Source organism: Hibiscus syriacus, unplaced genomic scaffold (assembly GCF_006381635.1).
Source record: "Hibiscus syriacus cultivar Baekdansim isolate YM2019G1 unplaced genomic scaffold, ASM638163v2 tig00110505_pilon, whole genome shotgun sequence".
Taxonomy (NCBI): domain Eukaryota; kingdom Viridiplantae; phylum Streptophyta; class Magnoliopsida; order Malvales; family Malvaceae; genus Hibiscus; species Hibiscus syriacus.
Window position 1 is genome coordinate 738,702 of NW_024062765.1, and position 19,574 is coordinate 758,275.

A 19,574-nucleotide genomic window follows, 5' to 3' on the forward strand; every position below is an offset into this window, starting at 1 on the left:
TTCAAGATCATACTCGGCACTGAAGGGTGTTCCATTTCATGAATATGCGGCTTCATTGAAACACATTTCAAGATCATAAGCTTCCCGCTTATCAGCAAACATGGAATTGACGAAAAGACGGAGGTAAATTAACTTCTAAATCAAATATCTTTATTGTAAATGTTTGGTACTTTCATTTATCCATGAGCCACCCCAGTCCTTGCAGTAGCTCTTGTTTAGTTACAAATACTCAAATAGTTCTGTTATACAGGAGACGAGGTGCTCTACATTGCTTGAGTACTGGTGCAGCTACGTTATCTCCTGAAGATATTTCATTGTTGGATGGATATAACTTTACTGGAAAGCTATCATCCAACATCCGATGCTAGTTTCAGAAAATCATGATCCAGGAAGACTCCAACATAATAAACATGGGAACCGATACGATCAGGTAGAAGTAAAAGCAGTAGTTATCCAAGGACCCAGGTAGGTGACAGAGTGGCCGAGACACGAAGCCGATGTTTCCAAATACAGATTTTTCCGTCATTCGTTTAGATCTTCGTAACCAAATGCGGGACCAGACTTCGTTGTGCAATTCATCATCAACATTTCAGATTGCTCAACCATGCAATGCCGTCGGTGGGTTACTTTATCACCACTTTATGTCAAAACAACTTTTGCCTTTAAACTAAATCATACAGTGCATCATTCCAAACCCTACTTATGCAGAGGCGTCGGTGGCTACTTTCTGCTTACTATTAAGTATTAACTAAATATATAAAATACATCACTTCAAACCCGGAATTCAACTTAATTTATTTATTTACTTGTACTTATGATTTTTTACGCTTTTCTGATAAAGTACTACTACATACTATATATATAGGTTCGTACTTTAGACCTCTATGATATCATTTGCAAAGATAATTTAGATTCAATTCTAGTCTTTCACTGCTAGCCGGATTATCCTCTGTTTCTCATCATTATTGAGATGTAAAATGTACAATTTTGTCAACCTCTTATTCTCTCTTGCTGGAATAAACAAGATTCGTGTTCGTGTCTAATGACGTTTGAGGACATTGTTCTTCCAAAATAAGTTTATTTTTCGCCTGTAAACATTGATATTTTAAATCTTTTCAATCAAAATCTTTTAACGCAGTAGTGATATTTTAACCATTGAATCCTAAGATTATATATAGTACTTAAAACAGCATAATCCCCATGCTTGCTTCTTCAGTTACTAGCATGCATCCAAACCGAACTGAAGTTGTAAAAAAAATTCAAATTTTGAAGTTCAAAACTTAATTCGAGTTCAACTAAATGCACTCGGTCGAACTTTATTTCCTGCTAAAAACAAGTTTGATGAGGCACTCGAATCAAATATTAGGAACCCTAAATCCAACTCAATTAGTAGTTTGAGGTCAAGTGACAATGTTCAAGCTGAATCCTAGTGACTTAGTAACACAAACCCGAGTAGCACACATGTATTCCATTCATGAACTAGGATCATCAGAATGAGAGAATTAACAGTAAAATAAATAAAATTTTCATTGACTTCTTGTTCTAAATATTCGAGGCACTCTAACAAATAAATAGATGTAAGAAAATAAATTTTGTATCTGAGAAACAAGAAAATATGTTAAAAAGCTTCCCAACCTAGTGAATCTAACGTAAGGCCTCACAACACGATAAGAACAACCTTTCCAACAGATGCCATTTCTTCGTATCATCCATTCTCCAGAAGCCAAGAATCCCCATGCATAACAAACTAAATTAGACCTTATCATCTAACTTATCATTATTATTGACGAGGGGAAGTAGTTGTTCCATCCTGTTCCTAGGCGTCCGGGGTGTTCGAGGCGTTCCAGGTGGCTGTTGAGCAAGCATGTGTCGGACATACCCGTAAACGGTACATCCCACAAGTGTGATACCACAACCAACAGCATTTAGACCTGAAATCGGGTTTTTGAATATCATCCATGAAATCAACACAGCAACTGCTACCTGCAAAAGGAAAGCATAAGAATAATGAATACTGCATTCAAAATGATAAACAGGAATAATTGAAGGTTTAAGCACCGGAAGTCTGCCACAATACACTAAAAAACTACCAAAAAGAATCGGAAAAAATACATTCATCCAAACAATCAAATCAACGGTAAATTAAACAACTTATGCCTAGAACATCACAATTAATGACGTCAATTATCATAGTATAACTGGGAAAGAATATGACAGGGCTCCATCTTCTCTATGTAAAACTCACCTTAAGGTTCCCAGCAACATTAAATGTGACAGCAGTAGTTGAGTGAATCACGTAAAAGATGGAGAAGTTAAGACAGAAAGCAAGCACTCCAGAGCTGAAAATAATGATGAGAGCTGGCCAGGGAGAGGGATGCGTCTGAAACCATTCCATTACGCCATTACCTTCGAGTAACATTGCAGGTACTCCCAAGATCAAGGTCGCAAAAGGTGCCATATAGTAGACGGTGTTTATGCTATAAGATTATGCACCAAAAATAGAAGTGAAACAAGATCAGAGCACTTGTGGCTTAGTATGTGGGACCAAACACACTGCCACAAACAAATAAAAACAAAAGAAAACCCCAAAGCTTTGCTCAAGGAAAAGAACAAACAACCTAAAGGTCTCTATATAGTACTAAGGAATCACATAGGTCCACATTGGCTATGAATAAAATGAACTCTTAGAAATATTACAACAGTAATATATCATATTGGAAGTTGGTTCTATTTAAGACGCAGAATGTCTACATAACTAGACGAAGTTTAAGTTACAATCCATGCACGTCAAATACATAGCTTGTATTGTAGAGTACTGGAGTATTATAAACTAGTGGCAGTAATTCTGCAGTAATTGTTATTCGCCTGATCGTTTCCTGGTTAATAGTTCAATCCACAGAGACACAGGATTTTGATGACAGAAGTAATGCTAGTTATTCAGCTACAAGAGAAAATAGGCATGCCGTACAAAAATGCAAAGGATGACCTGCTGCACCTGCATTTAAATTAAATGCTAGCTACAGAAATTTACACAACAATCAGAAACTGACACACGAACACTCGGTTAAACCATAAACCCATTTTTTTATTTTAACCTTTTCCAAAATGTCAAATAGGGTCTTTCAAAAAAATGTCAAATAGGGGCCATAAGAATGGATAATGTAGGTACCTGTCAAACTTGTAACCGTGCAGCAGAGATTCTGCAAGGATAGTCTTTGTAGAAGTGGCCAAACATCCAAATAAGGCAGCACAAAATCCAAACATATTAAAACTAAGTTCTGTAATAGATGTGAGCAGAATTCCTCCGACAATAGGAACCAAAGAGGCCCAAATTCGCCAGTCAAAGTACTTCCTCCAAACTAGCCACTGTAAAATAACTGCCAAAGATACACAATATTAGATGGGATGATGATAAGCATTCATGAGTTACATCAAGATGCTCGTAAAAGGGATGATTAGGCTTTAATTTCTAAATCTCACCTGTTGTTGCAGGAGTGAATGACTTTATAGTCTGCATAAAAGAAACTGGGATGTAGCGCAAACTGACATTTCCCAGCACTATGTTGACGCAAAATACAAAAGACATGGGAAATATCCTTTTCCAGAGATCTTCAGGATCAACCACTATTAGAGGTTTAAGCTTTAGCACTTTGATTACCATATATGCTCCAACTGATGACGTTATGAAGTGAACACATGATAATGAGAGAGGAAACTTGAAATCCAGTTTCTGGAATTTAAAGGAAGAAACAAAGATTAAAATAAGAAAGAACAATGACAACAAAAATGTCGTATTCCAGATTTTGGCAAGTGTCAAAATCTACCAACTCCAATCTAAGAAAACAATAGAAAAAATAAAAAATTAACATCAAGGTTTTTAGTTCAACTGAAAGCAACCCAAGGATTCGATTCCCACCTATGCCGATACTAAAGCAACAGAATATTTTAAGAACCAAATAATGTTTCCCAAGATTCCATTTAACCATCCAAAATTTGCACTAACTTTTTTTTTTGATAGGAAGTAGAGGCCTCGTTAAAAACCCCCTTCATGATTAAAGGAACACCAATCGGTATTCCTTAATCAGCGGAAGGAGGAAAAGAGTCTCAAATTTCATTAATAACTGAAAGATTACATAACGTTTATAACAGACAATCCCCTTACAAAAACAACCCGAAACACACCAAATAAAACATCCAACACTCGAGAAAAAAAACATCAAAACCCAACAAACAAAACAAAACACTACCCAATACCAGCCTTAGCTAAAGAATCAGCTTAAATATTAGCAGTTCTGTCCACCCATCTGATAGCACCCTGGAAAACTCTTATCATATCAGCAATTTCTTTAACTAAATAACGAAAAACTACAGGATAGTTATCAAAGTTCTTAACCCAATCCACTGCAAGTTTGCTGTCAGATTCAACAATCCACCTAGCCTTAAAACTCTGAATAATAGAATCAAAGATAATTAGACCCCTTTTGATGGCTATAAGTTCCAGCAAAGTAGGAGGGCCTGGAACAATTGTTTCTTTGAAAGAACCCTTGATATCGCCAAACTCATCTCTTAATAAACCACCTACACCACTCTTTTGCCAATCTTTGCAAACTGCTGCATCCACATTCAATTTTAGGTAACCCTTAGGAGGGGGATCCAGGAGATAACTTTATGAACCGAATTTCTAGAAGAACAACAAGAATCTACAATAGATGGATCATTAATAATAAAGTCTTTAGAGGTTGTAACATCGTTGAACTTAGCTAAGAAACACGAAGCAAGCCTAATCCTAGCCATGAAAAATAGTTCAACCTGATCTAAAGACCTTCCTTCGAACACCACATCATTTTTGAATTTTCAGATAGTCTAAAACACTACTCCCGGAATTAAGGACCAAACAGAAGAAGCAGGCACCATATCAAACCAAGCAAGTAAAAATCCTTTAGCATTAACATGAAGAACAGAACTAAGTTTCCAAAAATTCAGAAACTTATTCTAAAGGGACTATGCAACCGTGCAGGAGAAAAATATATGAGTGACAGATTCAAACTCTTTTTTACACATAGGACAAGAAATATCAACAATCCCCGTAACCCCTCTTTCTGTAATTCCGACTTTACGGCCAATTTTTGGTGCGCTAATTGCCACATAAAAGCTTCTACTTTTGGAGGCACCAACCCCTTCCAAATACAATTTTCTCAAAATTTGTTTTCTGCCAATTTAAGAAAACAGGTCTTCAAACAAGAGTTGACAGAAAAAATACCTTCCCCGTTCCCTCTCCAAATCAAACCATCTTTGGACTCTTTGAAGAGACTAAAATTATGAATGATGGTTAGAAAATTTGAAAACTCTTCCGGCTCCCAATCACACAAGTTTCTTCTCAACTGAACATACCAAGACCAACATGAAGATTTGTACTCACCAAACTCATTTAACGTCCCAAACTGATTCAAAGAAAGAGCAAAAATTCTCGAAAAAGCAGTTTTCAAAGGATGATATAGAGCCCAAATATCAAACCAAAAACTAATGCTCTTCCCATCACCCACTTTAACGTGAAACATGCTTCAAACCTTCTCACTAAACTTATCATCTTTATAGTGATTATTAACCACCAATTTCCACATCCAAGAAGCATTATTTGGTAATTTGCTATTGAAAAAAATCAGAATAGTGTTCAGATTGTATTTGGAGCAAATCATCTTCTTCCAAATTGATTCCCCACCATTAGCAAACTTCCAAAACCATTTCTCTAATAATGCCCTATTCATAAAATTAATATTCAGCACACCCAGACCACCACAGCTTCTTGGTTTACACACTGTGGACCAGTTTACCCAGTGTATTTTGTTATACTCTGCAGCTCCTCCCCATAAAAATTAGTCATGATGGAATTTAACTTTGAATTCACTGCTGCTGGAATTTTAAACATAGACAGAAAGTAAGTAGGTAGAGAGCTCAATACTAATTTCAACAATACCAATCTCCCTGCCAAAGAAAGTGTTCTTGCCTTCCAACCCAACAACTTCTTAAAAAATTTCTGAACAATCGGATCCCACAAAGCAGAAGAATTTTTGTTTGCTCCAAGCGGCAGCCCTAAATAATCAGACGGGAGAGTACCCACTGCACACCCAAGATCACCAGCCAACTCCTTGATCACTTCCTCAGTAACGTTGATGCCAAATAATTTGCTTTTGCTAAGATTAAGCTGGAGACCAGACATAACTTCAAAAACTCTTAGAACTCTCTTAATATTTAAAATTGCGTCTTGGATGCATTACAGAAAATTATTAGGTCGTCTGCAAATTGAAGATGAGATAACATATAAGAATCGTCGTCTTTATCAACAACCAAACCACTGAACAACCCCATAGAGACCGCCTTATGAAGCATTAGATTGAGAAACTCTGCTATTAAATTAAACAATAATGGGAAAGGGAGCAGCCCTGTCTAAGTCCTCTTGTCATAGGAAATTCCTCTGTAGGCACACCATTAACCAAAACTGACAGAGGCTGTAGTCGCACATCTTCTTATCCAACTGCACCGTTTTTTTCCAAAACCCATTTTATCCATCACTTTAAACAGAATATCCCAATCCACCGTATCATACGCCTTCCTAAAATCAACCTTAAACACGCAACCCTTCAAACCTTTCTTTCTCCAAATATTTATTCCTTCATTTGCTATGAAGGAACAGTCCAAAATTTGTCGACCAGGAACGAAGGCAAATTGTGAAGCACTAATAACATCATCCATGCAATTCCTCAACCTTCTCGAAAGACATTTCGAAAGGATCTTGTACATTCCACCTACTAAACTAATAGGTCTGAAATCATCTAAACCACCAATATTAGAACCATTTGGGATGAGGGTTATGAAAGTGTGATTAATGTCATGCTCCCAATTTTTACCCAAATAGAAGTTGTGAAAAAAATCCATAATATCGTCTTTCAATGTGGACCAAAACCTTTTGAAAAATCCCATATTCAGCCCATCCGGTCCTGGCGCTTTTTTACTATCACATGAATTCAAAGCCTCCCACACTTCTTCCGTAAACCTTTTCTCTAAAATGATGCTTTGCTTTAAAGAGATTCTTGGAAAAATCAGCTTGATTTCTTCCACTTCCAAAGTAGACTGTGAATTATATGTTTCAAAAAAATGATCCCGAACACTCGCTTTGATGAGAACCGATCATAAATGATTTCGTCTTTAACCTTGAGAGCATTCAATGAATTCAACCTCCTCCTAATTATGGCACAAGTGTGAAAAAATTTTGTATTTCGATCACCATTTTTATCCATTTCACTCTTGAGTTTTGTATCCAAATTTGCTCTTCAATCCTATATAGTCTCCACAATTCTGATCTCAAAGAACACAATGCAGCTGCTATATCTGTACCCTTCACAAACTGCTGTATTTGAAAATCCTGCTCCAATTGATGAATATTTACTTCTAAAGCAAAAATGACAGCACCTGGAAACTGATTTCTCGTTCCATACCATTTTTTATTAGCTAATTTGGAGCTTCTTATGGTGCTCAGGATACCAGCTCTTCTCTGACCTTTCTTGAATTCTGTAATAGCAGCTTCAACCTTCTCATCAAACCCAACCTCATTCATTAAATAATTGTACAATCTGAAAGGTTTCTTACCCCAATTATCTCCCCCACTCTGAAGCAAAATAGCATTGTGGTCAGAAAGTGATCTCGGAAGTAAATGTTGGGTGATATCCGAGAATGCAGAAGAGAAATTAATATTTAGCAAAAACCTATCCAATCTAACAGTAGGATCTTCACAGTTGTTACTCCAAGTAAATCTTCCCCCAATTAATGGAATATCAATTAAACCCAATTGATGAACAAACTGCCTAAAAATCTCCATCGAATTTCTGTTTTGAGTTCTACCATCCTTCTCCCCCTCTGTTAAATAAGCATTAAAATCCCCTCCCACACAAAAAGGAATGGTAATACCATTTAAAAACAAACAAAGCTCCTCAAAAAAAACCTCCTTTCTCTTTCTCCACTGAAGGGCCATATACAATAATAAACCCACACTTAAATTGATTCAATTTGAATTTCCCTAGAATAGCAATAAATCTCCTATGAATCTGCTGGTCTTCTACCTCGAAAACACTATCATCCCAACAACTTAGTAAGCCCCCTGATGAACCTTCTGCTGGAGATTCGACATACCCTTGAAGATTGTTTAGACGACTTCTTCTCAAAAAGACCTTGGACATACCTCCAGTTTTTTTTCTTGCAAAAAAAGAAAGGATGGTTTCTTCTCAGACACCATTTTTTGAACAGCTCGATGCTTCTCTTTTTTCCCCAAGCCCCTGATATTCCAAGACATAATTGTTATCTTTGGTCTCATAATGATAGGCTAATACCAAACTCTTTCACAACTCATCAACCTACTCAAATACCCCTAGTCAAACCTTTCTCTAAGTTATTGATTTTATCCAAGAAAGCTTCCTTCCCTTCTTTAAATGAAATGCCCAACATCTTGTTTATTTCCCAAGTTGCAAGAGCTTCCTTTAATAGCAAGGGAAATACGGTGGATGTAATTGTGGAAACACTCACCTGTTCTAGAGCATCCATAATCAAAAGCCTTGTATATCTCCTTTTAAGACTCATGTTCCCCACATCATCACAATCCTCTACTGGATTATAATCCTCCTCGGAATTTCAGATTGTGCATATCTTACAATAACATCACTACCATTCTGCTTGAATAAAATCCCCTCTGTTTCAGAATTAAAATTTTGCACACTACTGAGCCAAATGTTTCCCTCCCTAGATCTTTTATACTCTCTTATAACTTCTTATCATCCTTCTTCCCGGTGGAGCACTCTTCATAGATAAAGTATCTGCTGAACGATTTTCTAAACCACCCCAAGCTTAACAAATTAATACCTTCCACATATTCCGCAATAACTGTCTTGAGTGTTGTATTATCTAAACCACCCTCCACTATTTTATCAGTGGAATAGATCCCCTTTTTTGCTGCCTCCTTTGGACTGCTTGAGTAGCTACTGGCATTAAGGTTCAACTGATTATCATCCTCTACCATCTTCATCTTTAAACCAGCCCTTTGTTCAACAGTATCTTTCCCCCTCTCTTGAACTTCAGAAATCTTTGTATTGAAAACATGATCCCATCACCACTTCTCGCCCCTATAGACTGCTCCTCATTCGTTTCAACATCATGTTCACTTTGGATCACTTCATTCTGCCCCCCTGTATTATCTTTCGAACAGCTAACATCACCCTCATCAGCAGCTTCCAATGGAATAGTTGAAATGTATTGGGCTGGGGTATAAATCTACCATTATAATTTTCCTCCCCAACCCACTTTAGATTATATGCAGGCCCACTAGGAATGATTTTCTTAATTGGTGAAAAGGAAACTCCATTGTCAACTAATTGTGCTTTATCATCCGTGTAATTTATTTCCCTCAATCCCAGACCCACGTGATTCCCACTCTTATTTGTCTTATTTTCAAAGAAAACTGACAGCCCACAATTAGAGGTGTTTGTAGTTGAATTATTCGATGGAACTTGTCCCCCACTAACTCCATTAACACTAGTATTTTGTCCATTATTCAACCAAGAGATGACTTTTAGTCTGGACTCCTCTGATATTTCGTGGGTTACAGCTTTTGCCTGAATAGGACGCCAGCTATCCTCCATTGACAGACAAAATTACTGTTCATTTTTTTTTTGAAAATTTCTCACCCATCCTCTCCACCAATTCTTCTGGTTTTTTCAAGACTGATCTCAACGATATTTTTACTTTGAACAATCTGCCATAGGAACCTATTGTAACTATTTCAGGGACATCAAACGAACTCTCCACCCTGACCAGAACTTTTGCCGACGAAAGACCTGATCTGCTCTTTGATTCCTCATTAAAATAACTGAATTTTCCCCACCTCCCTGTAAGTTTCTTAATGAAAGCCTCATTCCAGCACAAAAGAGGCATTCCATACATCTCTACTTGGCAAAGGGCCAACAGAACTCTCTCATAATTCAGCTCAGGAGCCAACCAATCGACGCATCATAAAAGCTCTTCTTTTTTATTCATCCATACATATGAGAACTCCTCCACCGTATTGAATGTAATGATGCAAGCATTCCATGCATAACCCCATCTAGATATTTGGACTCCCACACCCTCGATCTCCAAAGCTTCCTTTACCGAATCATACTCAAAAGAAGAATTCATTATCCCTGTTAATGATCGCTTGACCCACTCGAAATTGTCCAACGGTATATGCATCTCCCATACATTCCTCACACCAGTTGCATTATGCTTGAAACCCTCCAAGTTTTTTCTTGAAACTGATTCATTTCTGATATTAAGGTCAGTATTCACAACATCCTTATACAATCTGCCATCTCTCAAGCTTCTCACCGACTCCGCATTCCTCCCGAGTTGTGTAGTTTCCTGTTTTCCTGACTTGTTCTCCACCATCCTCTTCCCTTCAACAGCTTCCCTCCTCTTTGCTCTTTGATACTTTGCAATCTCTACTGAGACTCTTCTCCCATCAATCCACTTGCCATTAACATACTGAATTGCCTTCTGTCTACTTTCTTCACCAGCAAATTGGACAAATGCAAAAGTTGAAGATTTGTAATTTGGTTTCTCTAAAAAACGTGGGATGTAAATTCTCAGAATCTGACCATAAGGACAAAAATAATCTCTTAACACACATCTTGAAACCCTCTTACTAAGATTATCAATGAACACAATCCATTCCTCATCGGAGATGATGGACTTTTTCAAATTTTCTCTAACTCTCTCTCTACCTATCACACTCATTCTCTTTTGATATGAAAGTTTCCAAGTTATTTTATGGCATAGGCTTCTTTGTCTCCGCGATATAAGAACCTCATTTCTCCATCTTCACCAAGGTTGTGGTATTGCTACTTCCCTGAAACATTCTATTCAAGTTTTCATCTATGATAAAAGCAACGGTAGTCAAACAGTTGTTAACACCTCTATTTTCTTTTTCGTCTTTCCTTTGGGGAATGATGACTTCCACTGAGTTCTTCCACTTATGTCCAATGTCCCTGTGTCTGGAATTCGAGACTTGATTCTTGGATCCTTATTTTGCTGACACCCGTATTTACGCTAACTCTTTAAGCTGGAAACTCTACTGTCAAGCCAAAAGTTTCAAGGTTTGAGTTTAATCCAACAGCATGCTAGACAGTCATCCTTACTAGTTCCCCTCTCATCGGCATTTACTATATAAACAAGACATAAATTATAATACCAATGTATCGGAAATCCTGCGCGTATTTAAGATATATTTATTATGGTGCTAGATCTGTTATTATGAACCTAGACAAAGCTTATAATGGCAGCCACATTAGTATAATATGAACAAAAGTGAAAGCCTAGCAATGTTCCTGTATTTTCTATGTAACATGCATAATTTAAATCCATACTAAGGCTCTTACTCTAGATTTCGAAACTAAATTGAATACTAAAAAAGAGAACCTTAAACTGCAGATGTCACAAAATTTACAAGCTAAACTATATCAGTTAAACATTTCTGTTTATAATTTTCAAAAAGGATTAAAAGAATCAATCAAGAAACATCAGCAAAATTTCCACTGCAAGTGAATCATAGCAGAAAACAGAAGGCATCAAGAATAAAAGCTTATATAACACAGCAAATGAGAATTACGTAAACATCAAATAATTAGATCGAATATTAGAAAATTAAGTTAAACTGGAAGTGCATAGATCAATGAACGAAATTAGAAACAAACCTGAAAGATCCATTTGTTAATGATAATGACGGTGACATTAAAACTCCACCACTGGACAATTGCGAGAAGAGATCTGAAAACACTCCACTGACAAAGCCTCCCGTCCTCCATTTCTACCCCCTCCCGCTTCCTCTCTCACAACGACAAACACAAAATTCCCACGAAAACCCAGATCGCAAAATTCAAAACCGAGAGCCGAAAACCATTATAAAACAACGCACCTTCAAAATTTTCGTTTCTAGAGCATTGAAAAGGTAACTAAGATGCAAATAAAGAAAGAGAGAGAAAGAGAGCAGAAGAGGAGAAACCTAAAGAAAATATAAGAGAGGATGTAACGGTGGAAGCAGGCGTTCTTCCCTTGTGATTTACCCCTCTCCCCCTCGTTTCTCTCCCTCTAATATGAAGGGTTGAATTTTAATTTTCACCATTGAGCTAATTCTATTTTATTTTATATGGGTTAAAATGTGCTTTAAATCCTGTCATTTTGTATTTTTTATATTTTAATCCTTAATTTTTAGATTTAAAAATTCAATCTAGCTGTTAATATTGTGAAATTTCTTTTATTGAATTTATTCGTATGATATTTTGAGATTTTAAACATATATATTAAATTAACAATCATGTAACTAAAAGAATGGCATTGTAATAAACCAAATTTTAATTAAAAATCAATTTTAATTAAAAATCAATTTTAATTTTGTAAATTTAAAATGTATAAATTTTAATTAAAAATCAATTTTAATTTTGTAAATTTAAAAGTAGAAAGATTAAGTTTCAAATATAAGAAAAGTAGATGGAATTAGAGTATATTTTGAATCTTGTTTCTTTTAGTTCACTGATTTTTCTATTTTTATTTTAGATTTTTCAATTTAATTATTAACTTTAAATTGATATTGTTTTGGTCACTCAATCGTCAAAAAGTTGATAATATTGTGATACGACAAATGAAGCTAAAATAACGTTTAAAAAAATACTTTTAGATCTATAAAAACCTCAACTTCCTCTTCTTCTATTTTTCTCTCTTCATTTTTTTTCCATTTTACCTCTTTTCTTCTCTCTTTTTTCATCCACTCAATTCCTCTTCATATGCAAAGATTTCAATTACTGTTAATCGTGATCGGTCACTGCCATTATCGACTGTTTTAGCCTTATGAACTTGAATTCAACATCTTTTTAATAATATTTTGAATTCTGCTAATCTAACAAGATCGATAAATTAAAGTTATCCTACTCCAAACAAAGTTATTGAATTATATAGTATATATATATTCAGACTTTTATTAAAAACATATTTTGCATAAATCTGTAAATGTTTTGAAAATGTTATTTGACTGGTCCTGAGGGATGGACGTGGTCCATTCAGTTGTGTCGTAGGTTATTTTACAACTAAAAACGTTTTGAAAATATAATAAATATAAAATATGTTTTTAATAAAAAGTTATTTACCTCTAAATGTTATTTGAATGGGAGCAATCCAGCTGTAAATACAATAAATGTTATTTGACTAGGCCATTTACCTCTAAATTCGGAACGAAAGGCCCTGAGGGATGGACTGTTGGTAAAATAGACTGTTGCAAAATGAGGCATTAGCACTGAATGGAAAATATTAAATAAAATAATCAATCAGAATGATAACCGTGTCGTGGTAATCCACTGCCTTAGAAACGAATTCGCCCCGATGTGCGTAAACGCTACAGTAGGCGGACCGTTCCCCCGAGGTTAACACGGCTCTCCAAGAATTCGTACACCCGAAAACTGGAGTGAACTTTGGTGGTATTGATATTCTCTCAACTCAAACAACACTCACTATAGAGGAGTGTTTCAAAGCAAATGTTTTGCTTGGGATGATTAAAATGAATGAATTTGCTCTCTATTTATAGGATAAATAGTGAGGGTAAAATGGTCATTTCTAACACTATATTTCCAATATTTAATTAGCATTTTCCATGATAATGTTATAACCTAATTTGAGCATTTTCTTATGCTAGTGGAATTTTTAGTATTACCAATACTTTGAGCATTATCAACATTCCCCCACTAATGCGAAAGAATTCTTTCGTAAAGATGAGATCAATGAAGTTAAAACATGAGAAGAGCAATAGTGAGATTAGTTGCTTAAGCACTAGTGAACGTATCTGGAACTAGTACATAGTGATGATGAGCAATCCTTCTCTTAGATAAGTGAAACTAGTCTGGAATTTTCTAAGATATGGGTAAACTCATAACACATAACTAACCCCTTCATCCACCAAAGTCCTCAATGTGTCTACAAAGAGTATATACAAAAGTGTATATATGTTTAGCCCTCTTTCCTCAGGATTCTAATAAATGTACTAGAAAAATGGCCCAACGTTTTTCATACAAGGTGGTTAATTCTTCTCACTTACATAGGTTATTTCATCAAGTTTATCTCAACATAAACAACTCAAACTGAGCTATGAAATAATTAAGAGCTTTTATAATAGCTCAACCTCATAAAGGGTATGGTGACTTTCTTCAAGTTCATTAAAAATAAACCACCCAAACTCTGGGATTAGAAGTCATCAAGAATAAATATTCAACCTCATAATTCGGTGAATTCAATATGTCCTTCTCACTAGGAACCCCCATTCAATATGTCCTTCTCATTAGGAACCTCTTGGGTTTGAATTCATTAAGAGTTTAATAAAACTCATCCTCTCAAACGGTAAGTTCATCTAGTCCTTCGCGATTAGAACTACCCATTCAACTATGGGTTATGAACTTATTAAGAATAGATATTCAGCCAAAATCGGTAAATTCATCAAGTCTTTCTCACTAAGACCACCCAAATCATGGGCTATGAATTTATTAAGAGCAATTAAGCTCATCCCGGACATGCACATTATTAATCATAGGGATAGGCAGTAGGAATGTGCACTATGAGTCTTTCCATGGTTTCGTTTGACCACATGGAACTTAGATAACTAAGTTGGGTATCCACCATGAATTCCTCAACCAATGGGCTTTAGACCCATCCCCCTCGACGAATATAGGACCAAGGATTTGTTAGGCTCCTTTTCGACTTCACATACTCTAAAGAGAGCATTCTGTTCTTTATTAAGTGTCTAACTGATTCATACGAATGTGTATTTTCTTACCATTGCAAGCTTGGTTTTTAGCCACACATATCGCAGCTTGTGAATCACACAATAAAAAAATATGAGTAGTCGGTCTTCCCCAATACGGAATATCTGCTAACAAGCTTCTGAGTCACTCGGCTTCTTGCCCAGCTAGGTCAAGAGCTATAAACTCTGACTTCATGATAGAACGAGCAATACAAGTATGCTTTGATGATTTCCACGAGATTGCTGCTCCACCTAAAGTAAAATATACCCACTTGTAAAGCTTACCTCATCACTATTAGAAACCCAGTTGGCATCACAATATCCTTCCAGTACCGCAAGAAAGCCAACAAACTCAAGTTTCGAATCCAAAGTACCCTTAAGATACTTCAGTAAACGTTTAAGAGTAATCCAGTGTTCACCACTTGGATTATGAGTATATCTACTTAGTCTACTCATAGCATAAGCAATATCGGGCCTAGTATAGTTCATTATTAAGCTTCCGATTAATTTAGCATATTCTGTTTGGGAAACGCTCCTTCATTTACTCTTAAAGAGATATATGCTAGGGTCACAAGGGTTCGAACAGGGACGACATCAAAACTGTCAAATTGCTTTAACACTTTCTCAAGATAGTGTGCTTAACTTAAAGAAAATCCCTTTTTAGTTTTGGTAATTTTGACTCCTAAGATTACATTGACTTCTCCCAGATCTATCATCTCAAATTTAGTGGACAAGAAATTGTTTGTTTTGTTAATGGACTCAATGTTAGAACTGAAAAATCAAATGTCATCAACATACAAACTTATGATGATGTAATCAGTACCAAACGTCCTCGAATACATACAAGCATCCGAACCATTCACAACAAAACCAAAACTAAGTATAGTTTTATAAAATTTCTTGTACCATTGTTCTCATATAGATCTCCTCATCTAGATCTCCATTCAAAAATGCAGTCTCAACATCCATTTGATGTACTTGTAACTTATGAATGGAGACTACTGAAAATAATGCACGGATCGTTGAGATGTTCATAACGGGGAAGTAAGAATCAAAGTAGTCTAAAACAAACTTGTGAGTGAACCCTTTGACGACTAGCCTTGCCTTGTACCACTGGATCAAACCATCTGGTCTTATTTTCTTCCGAAAGATTCATTTGCTACAGATTGGTTTAAATCCTCTAGGCAAGTCAACTAATTCCCAAGTATGATTAGACATTACCGATTCTAGTTCATCATTAATAGCGCTTTTCTAAAACTAGTATCGATAGATCTTATAGCCTTTTTAGGATCCTCATATAATATTTAAGCTATATGATCAGAAAGAGAGTCTTAATCATTTATCTCATAAATAAAGGAAGTGATAAATTTTGGTCCAAATAGTCTTTTACTTCTTCTAGGCTCGATATCAATTTCTTGAGAAGACCTAGTAGGAATACTAGAGAAGAAGTGGATAAAATATTTTCTATTTGAGTTTATGTATTTAATCTACATTTTAAGATACCCCCACATTTCTAACATTTTAGGATATCCATAAGTGTCGTGTAAAACGTGTAAACAAATACTCAATCATACTAGAGTAAAGTTTGTTATGAGTTTTAGCCATAAAACTATATTTTAACAAACTCAAGTTTTGTTTACACATAATTATATTCTCAAAGAATTGAGAATTTCCAAATCATTAAGATTAAAATGCATAAACCAATATAAAATTATTTATGACTTTTCCTCATTCAAAATGAATTTCGATTTTCCTAACATCAGGAAAAATGATCTCAAGTTTAAAAACAAGAGATTTTAGCACAAATTCTGAAATATATAATCTCTTTTCTTTCCTCTACTTAGGAAAATCACTTAAAGAGATTTAATTGCTATAACACACTCTTAGTAGCAATAGTGTTTATCATATTTTCATTCATGATAATTAACATATTAGCCTTAAAGAGATTATCACATATTTTATTTACTATGACTAAATTTGGTATTCCACTCAACCAAATTAATCTATACTCTTTTAACTTCTGCACTAAGTTTTAAGAGTTTTTATCTTGTCATAGTATTGGAATAGTAAGCATAGTAATGAACAATGCACCAGGTAGGTTTCTATGAAAGAGAGGTGGTGCACTAGGCACAGTTAAGTACCAAGTCTTCACAGAACCAATCCTAGACATGCACTTTCATACTCATCACACTTCTTTCCAATAAATCATTTGTGAATTTTCTTTTTCTTAAAGCTTCTTAAAGAATTATGCTTGATACTTTTAATCACAATAGTATCTTATTAAGCATATATATTTTTGGGCTCACACTACTCCCTTAGCCTTAGTAGTTCTACCTTTTTCTTTACTAGTGGTTTTATCTCATTTCATAGTATCCACTGAGTTTTAAAGACTATCTTAAAGGCTCATGCAATCTAATTCATGTATTTAAAAGAACATGAATTAACAGATAACAAGTCTAAATAATATGACCTCGAAGGTAGAGTCATAATTTCCAAATAGACTTATTCATCCTCACCATGCATGCTACTTCAGCCTTTGCATCATCATTTTTAATCAACATGATCCTAAAATCCATCATGACAATCTCTTCATCTGAACCAACATCTATTTTGTATCTTCTGAAGTCAAATGAAGAATATACATGGATAGTCACGAAATTAATTTACTAACAATAATTTAAAAATAAAATTATTGATAGTGACAAGATCCTTATCTTTTGGTTTCTTATCTTCAAGAGATTGTGGAAATCAACTATTCAGTTTGAAGAATCTTCTCGTTCAACATCATCATCTTCATGATTTTCCAAAATTGCAATCGTTATGTTGTCTTTATAAATTTCTCAAAAGAAATTATTAGTATGACAAGAGAGTTGACATTTATTTTCAACTTACGATTTTATTTTTAACTTAATATTCAGAAACTGAATAATCTTAGCTCACATGAAAATAAATAGTTACACATCTCCACATGAAACAAAGGTTGTTATTCTCCAAGAGAATCAATTTCCATTATAATGGAGTCATTAAATCATAATCTTTATTGCACAAATATTAGCAATATATACCCATGTATAATAGCAATATATATTCATTAAAAATGAGAAAATAGCTAATTCACCAATATAGCTATGTATACGTTAAAAGCAATAAATGCTTTTTAATATTTTTTTTATTCAAACATTTATTCATTTAAAATTCAAATGAATCATCAATAAAAAATACTATTATATGTACACTAAACACCAAAGTTCCAATTAATCATGATAACATATTATCATGCATTAATGCTTGTAACACAATATTAAAACTTCCATTTAATAATAAAATTGTTATTCTTTAAACTTCATAAAGCATTTATTAAAGGAAGTTGATTGTAGTTAAAATATTTATAATTCCTTTCAAATGTACCTAACGCATATCAATCTTAAAAATTATGAAGCACTAATCTTTAAAACATTGAAAGCATATATTTTATTAATTCAAACATTAAAACATTGAAACCACTAAAATTCATGGCATCGTTAATGCATTAATCTTATGCATTATCACTATTAAAACCAATGTTAAAAATAATATTTAATGGCTTTAATGCTAACGTGCATATGTTTTAAACCTCATACATTATTATGCATTAAAAACTCCACGCATTAAAAGATTTTCAATGGTTTTAACATGAAATTGAACTACGAATTAAATTGATAGTATTGTTACTATAATCAAAGTAACATACCAGACGTTTAAACTTTTATTTTCAACAATAATAGTTGAAACTCTATTACTTTTTGTAGCCAAACGTGGAGTTTGCTTGTTCAAAGCTCATATCTGCTTTGGAGTTCAACTATGTTCGAGCATAGCAACAATATGAATTTCGTTTCTAAATTGTTGGTAAAATAGACTGCTGCAAAACGAGGCGTTAGCACTGATCGAAAAATATTAAATAAAATAATCAATCAGAATGATAACCGTGTCGTGGTAATCCACTGCCTTAGAAACGAATTCGCCCCGATGTGTGTAATCGCTGCAGTAGGTGGACCGTTCCCCCGAGGTTAACACGGCTCTCCAAGAATTCGTACACCCGAAAACTGGAGTGAACTTTGGTGGTATTGCTCTTCTCTCAACTCAAACAACACTCACTATAGAGGAGTGTTTCAAAGCAAATGTTTTGCTTGGGATGATTAAAATGAATGAATTTGCTCTCTATTTATAGGATAAATAGTGAGGGTAAAATGGTCATTTCCAACACTATTTTTCCAATATTTAATTAGCATTTTCCATGATAATGCTATAACCTAATTTGAGCATTTTCTTATGCTAATGGAATTTTGAGTATTACCAATACTTTGAGCATTATCAACATGGACGTGGTCCATTCAGCTGCGTCGTAGGTTATTTGACTGGGAGCAATCTCAATGGTCATAATTCATGGGGGTTCTTGTTAACTTTAGAGGTTCTAGCCTAGATGAAGACTGGTGTTGTGGAAAGGCTCAAATGATGGTCGATTTTCTGTTAAATCTGTGAAGTTTCTCCTTGGTGATCCATGTAGTCCTATTATTAACTGGAAATCCACTGTCTGGTTTGGTGTTGTGCCACCTAAAGTTGAGGCATTTTTGTGGCTGGTTCTTCTTGGTCGAGTCCCTGTTAAAATGGAATTAGTCAAGAGGGGGTACCGTTTGAGAATGACACGATCTGCCCATTTTGTAAGGCTGTCGAAGAGTCG

The 19,574-nt window shown here is 34.9% G+C and overlaps 1 protein-coding gene across 1 annotated transcript; it reads right to left on the reverse strand.

The window, feature by feature from the left end:
- Positions 1-1,502: 1,502 nt before the first annotated feature.
- Positions 1,503-12,155, reverse strand: LOC120130055 (UDP-galactose transporter 1-like). The gene is made up of 5 exons (XM_039147406.1): positions 11,772-12,155; positions 3,481-3,730; positions 3,170-3,377; positions 2,246-2,477; positions 1,503-1,983 (listed from the first exon to the last, which is right to left on the reverse strand). Exons 1-5 carry the CDS (start codon positions 11,880-11,882, stop codon positions 1,753-1,755), a joined length of 1,032 nt encoding a protein of 343 aa, XP_039003337.1. The 5' UTR covers positions 11,883-12,155; the 3' UTR covers positions 1,503-1,752.
- Positions 12,156-19,574: the final 7,419 nt, after the last annotated feature.

What these genes read in the sequence shown, in the direction of transcription:
- LOC120130055 (XM_039147406.1), bottom strand. Translation starts at nt 11,882, where the DNA reads ATGGAGGACGGGAGGCTTTGTCAGTGGAGTGTTTTCAGATCTCTTCTC. An exon ending in ATTCACTCCTGCAACAACAG is followed by an intron (nt 3,378 to 3,480) that starts GTGAGATTTAGA and finishes TATCTTTGGCAG; the next exon opens with TTATTTTACAGTGGCTAGTT. An exon ending in ATGTTGCTGGGAACCTTAAG is followed by an intron (nt 1,984 to 2,245) that starts GTGAGTTTTACA and finishes TTCCTTTTGCAG; the next exon opens with GTAGCAGTTGCTGTGTTGAT.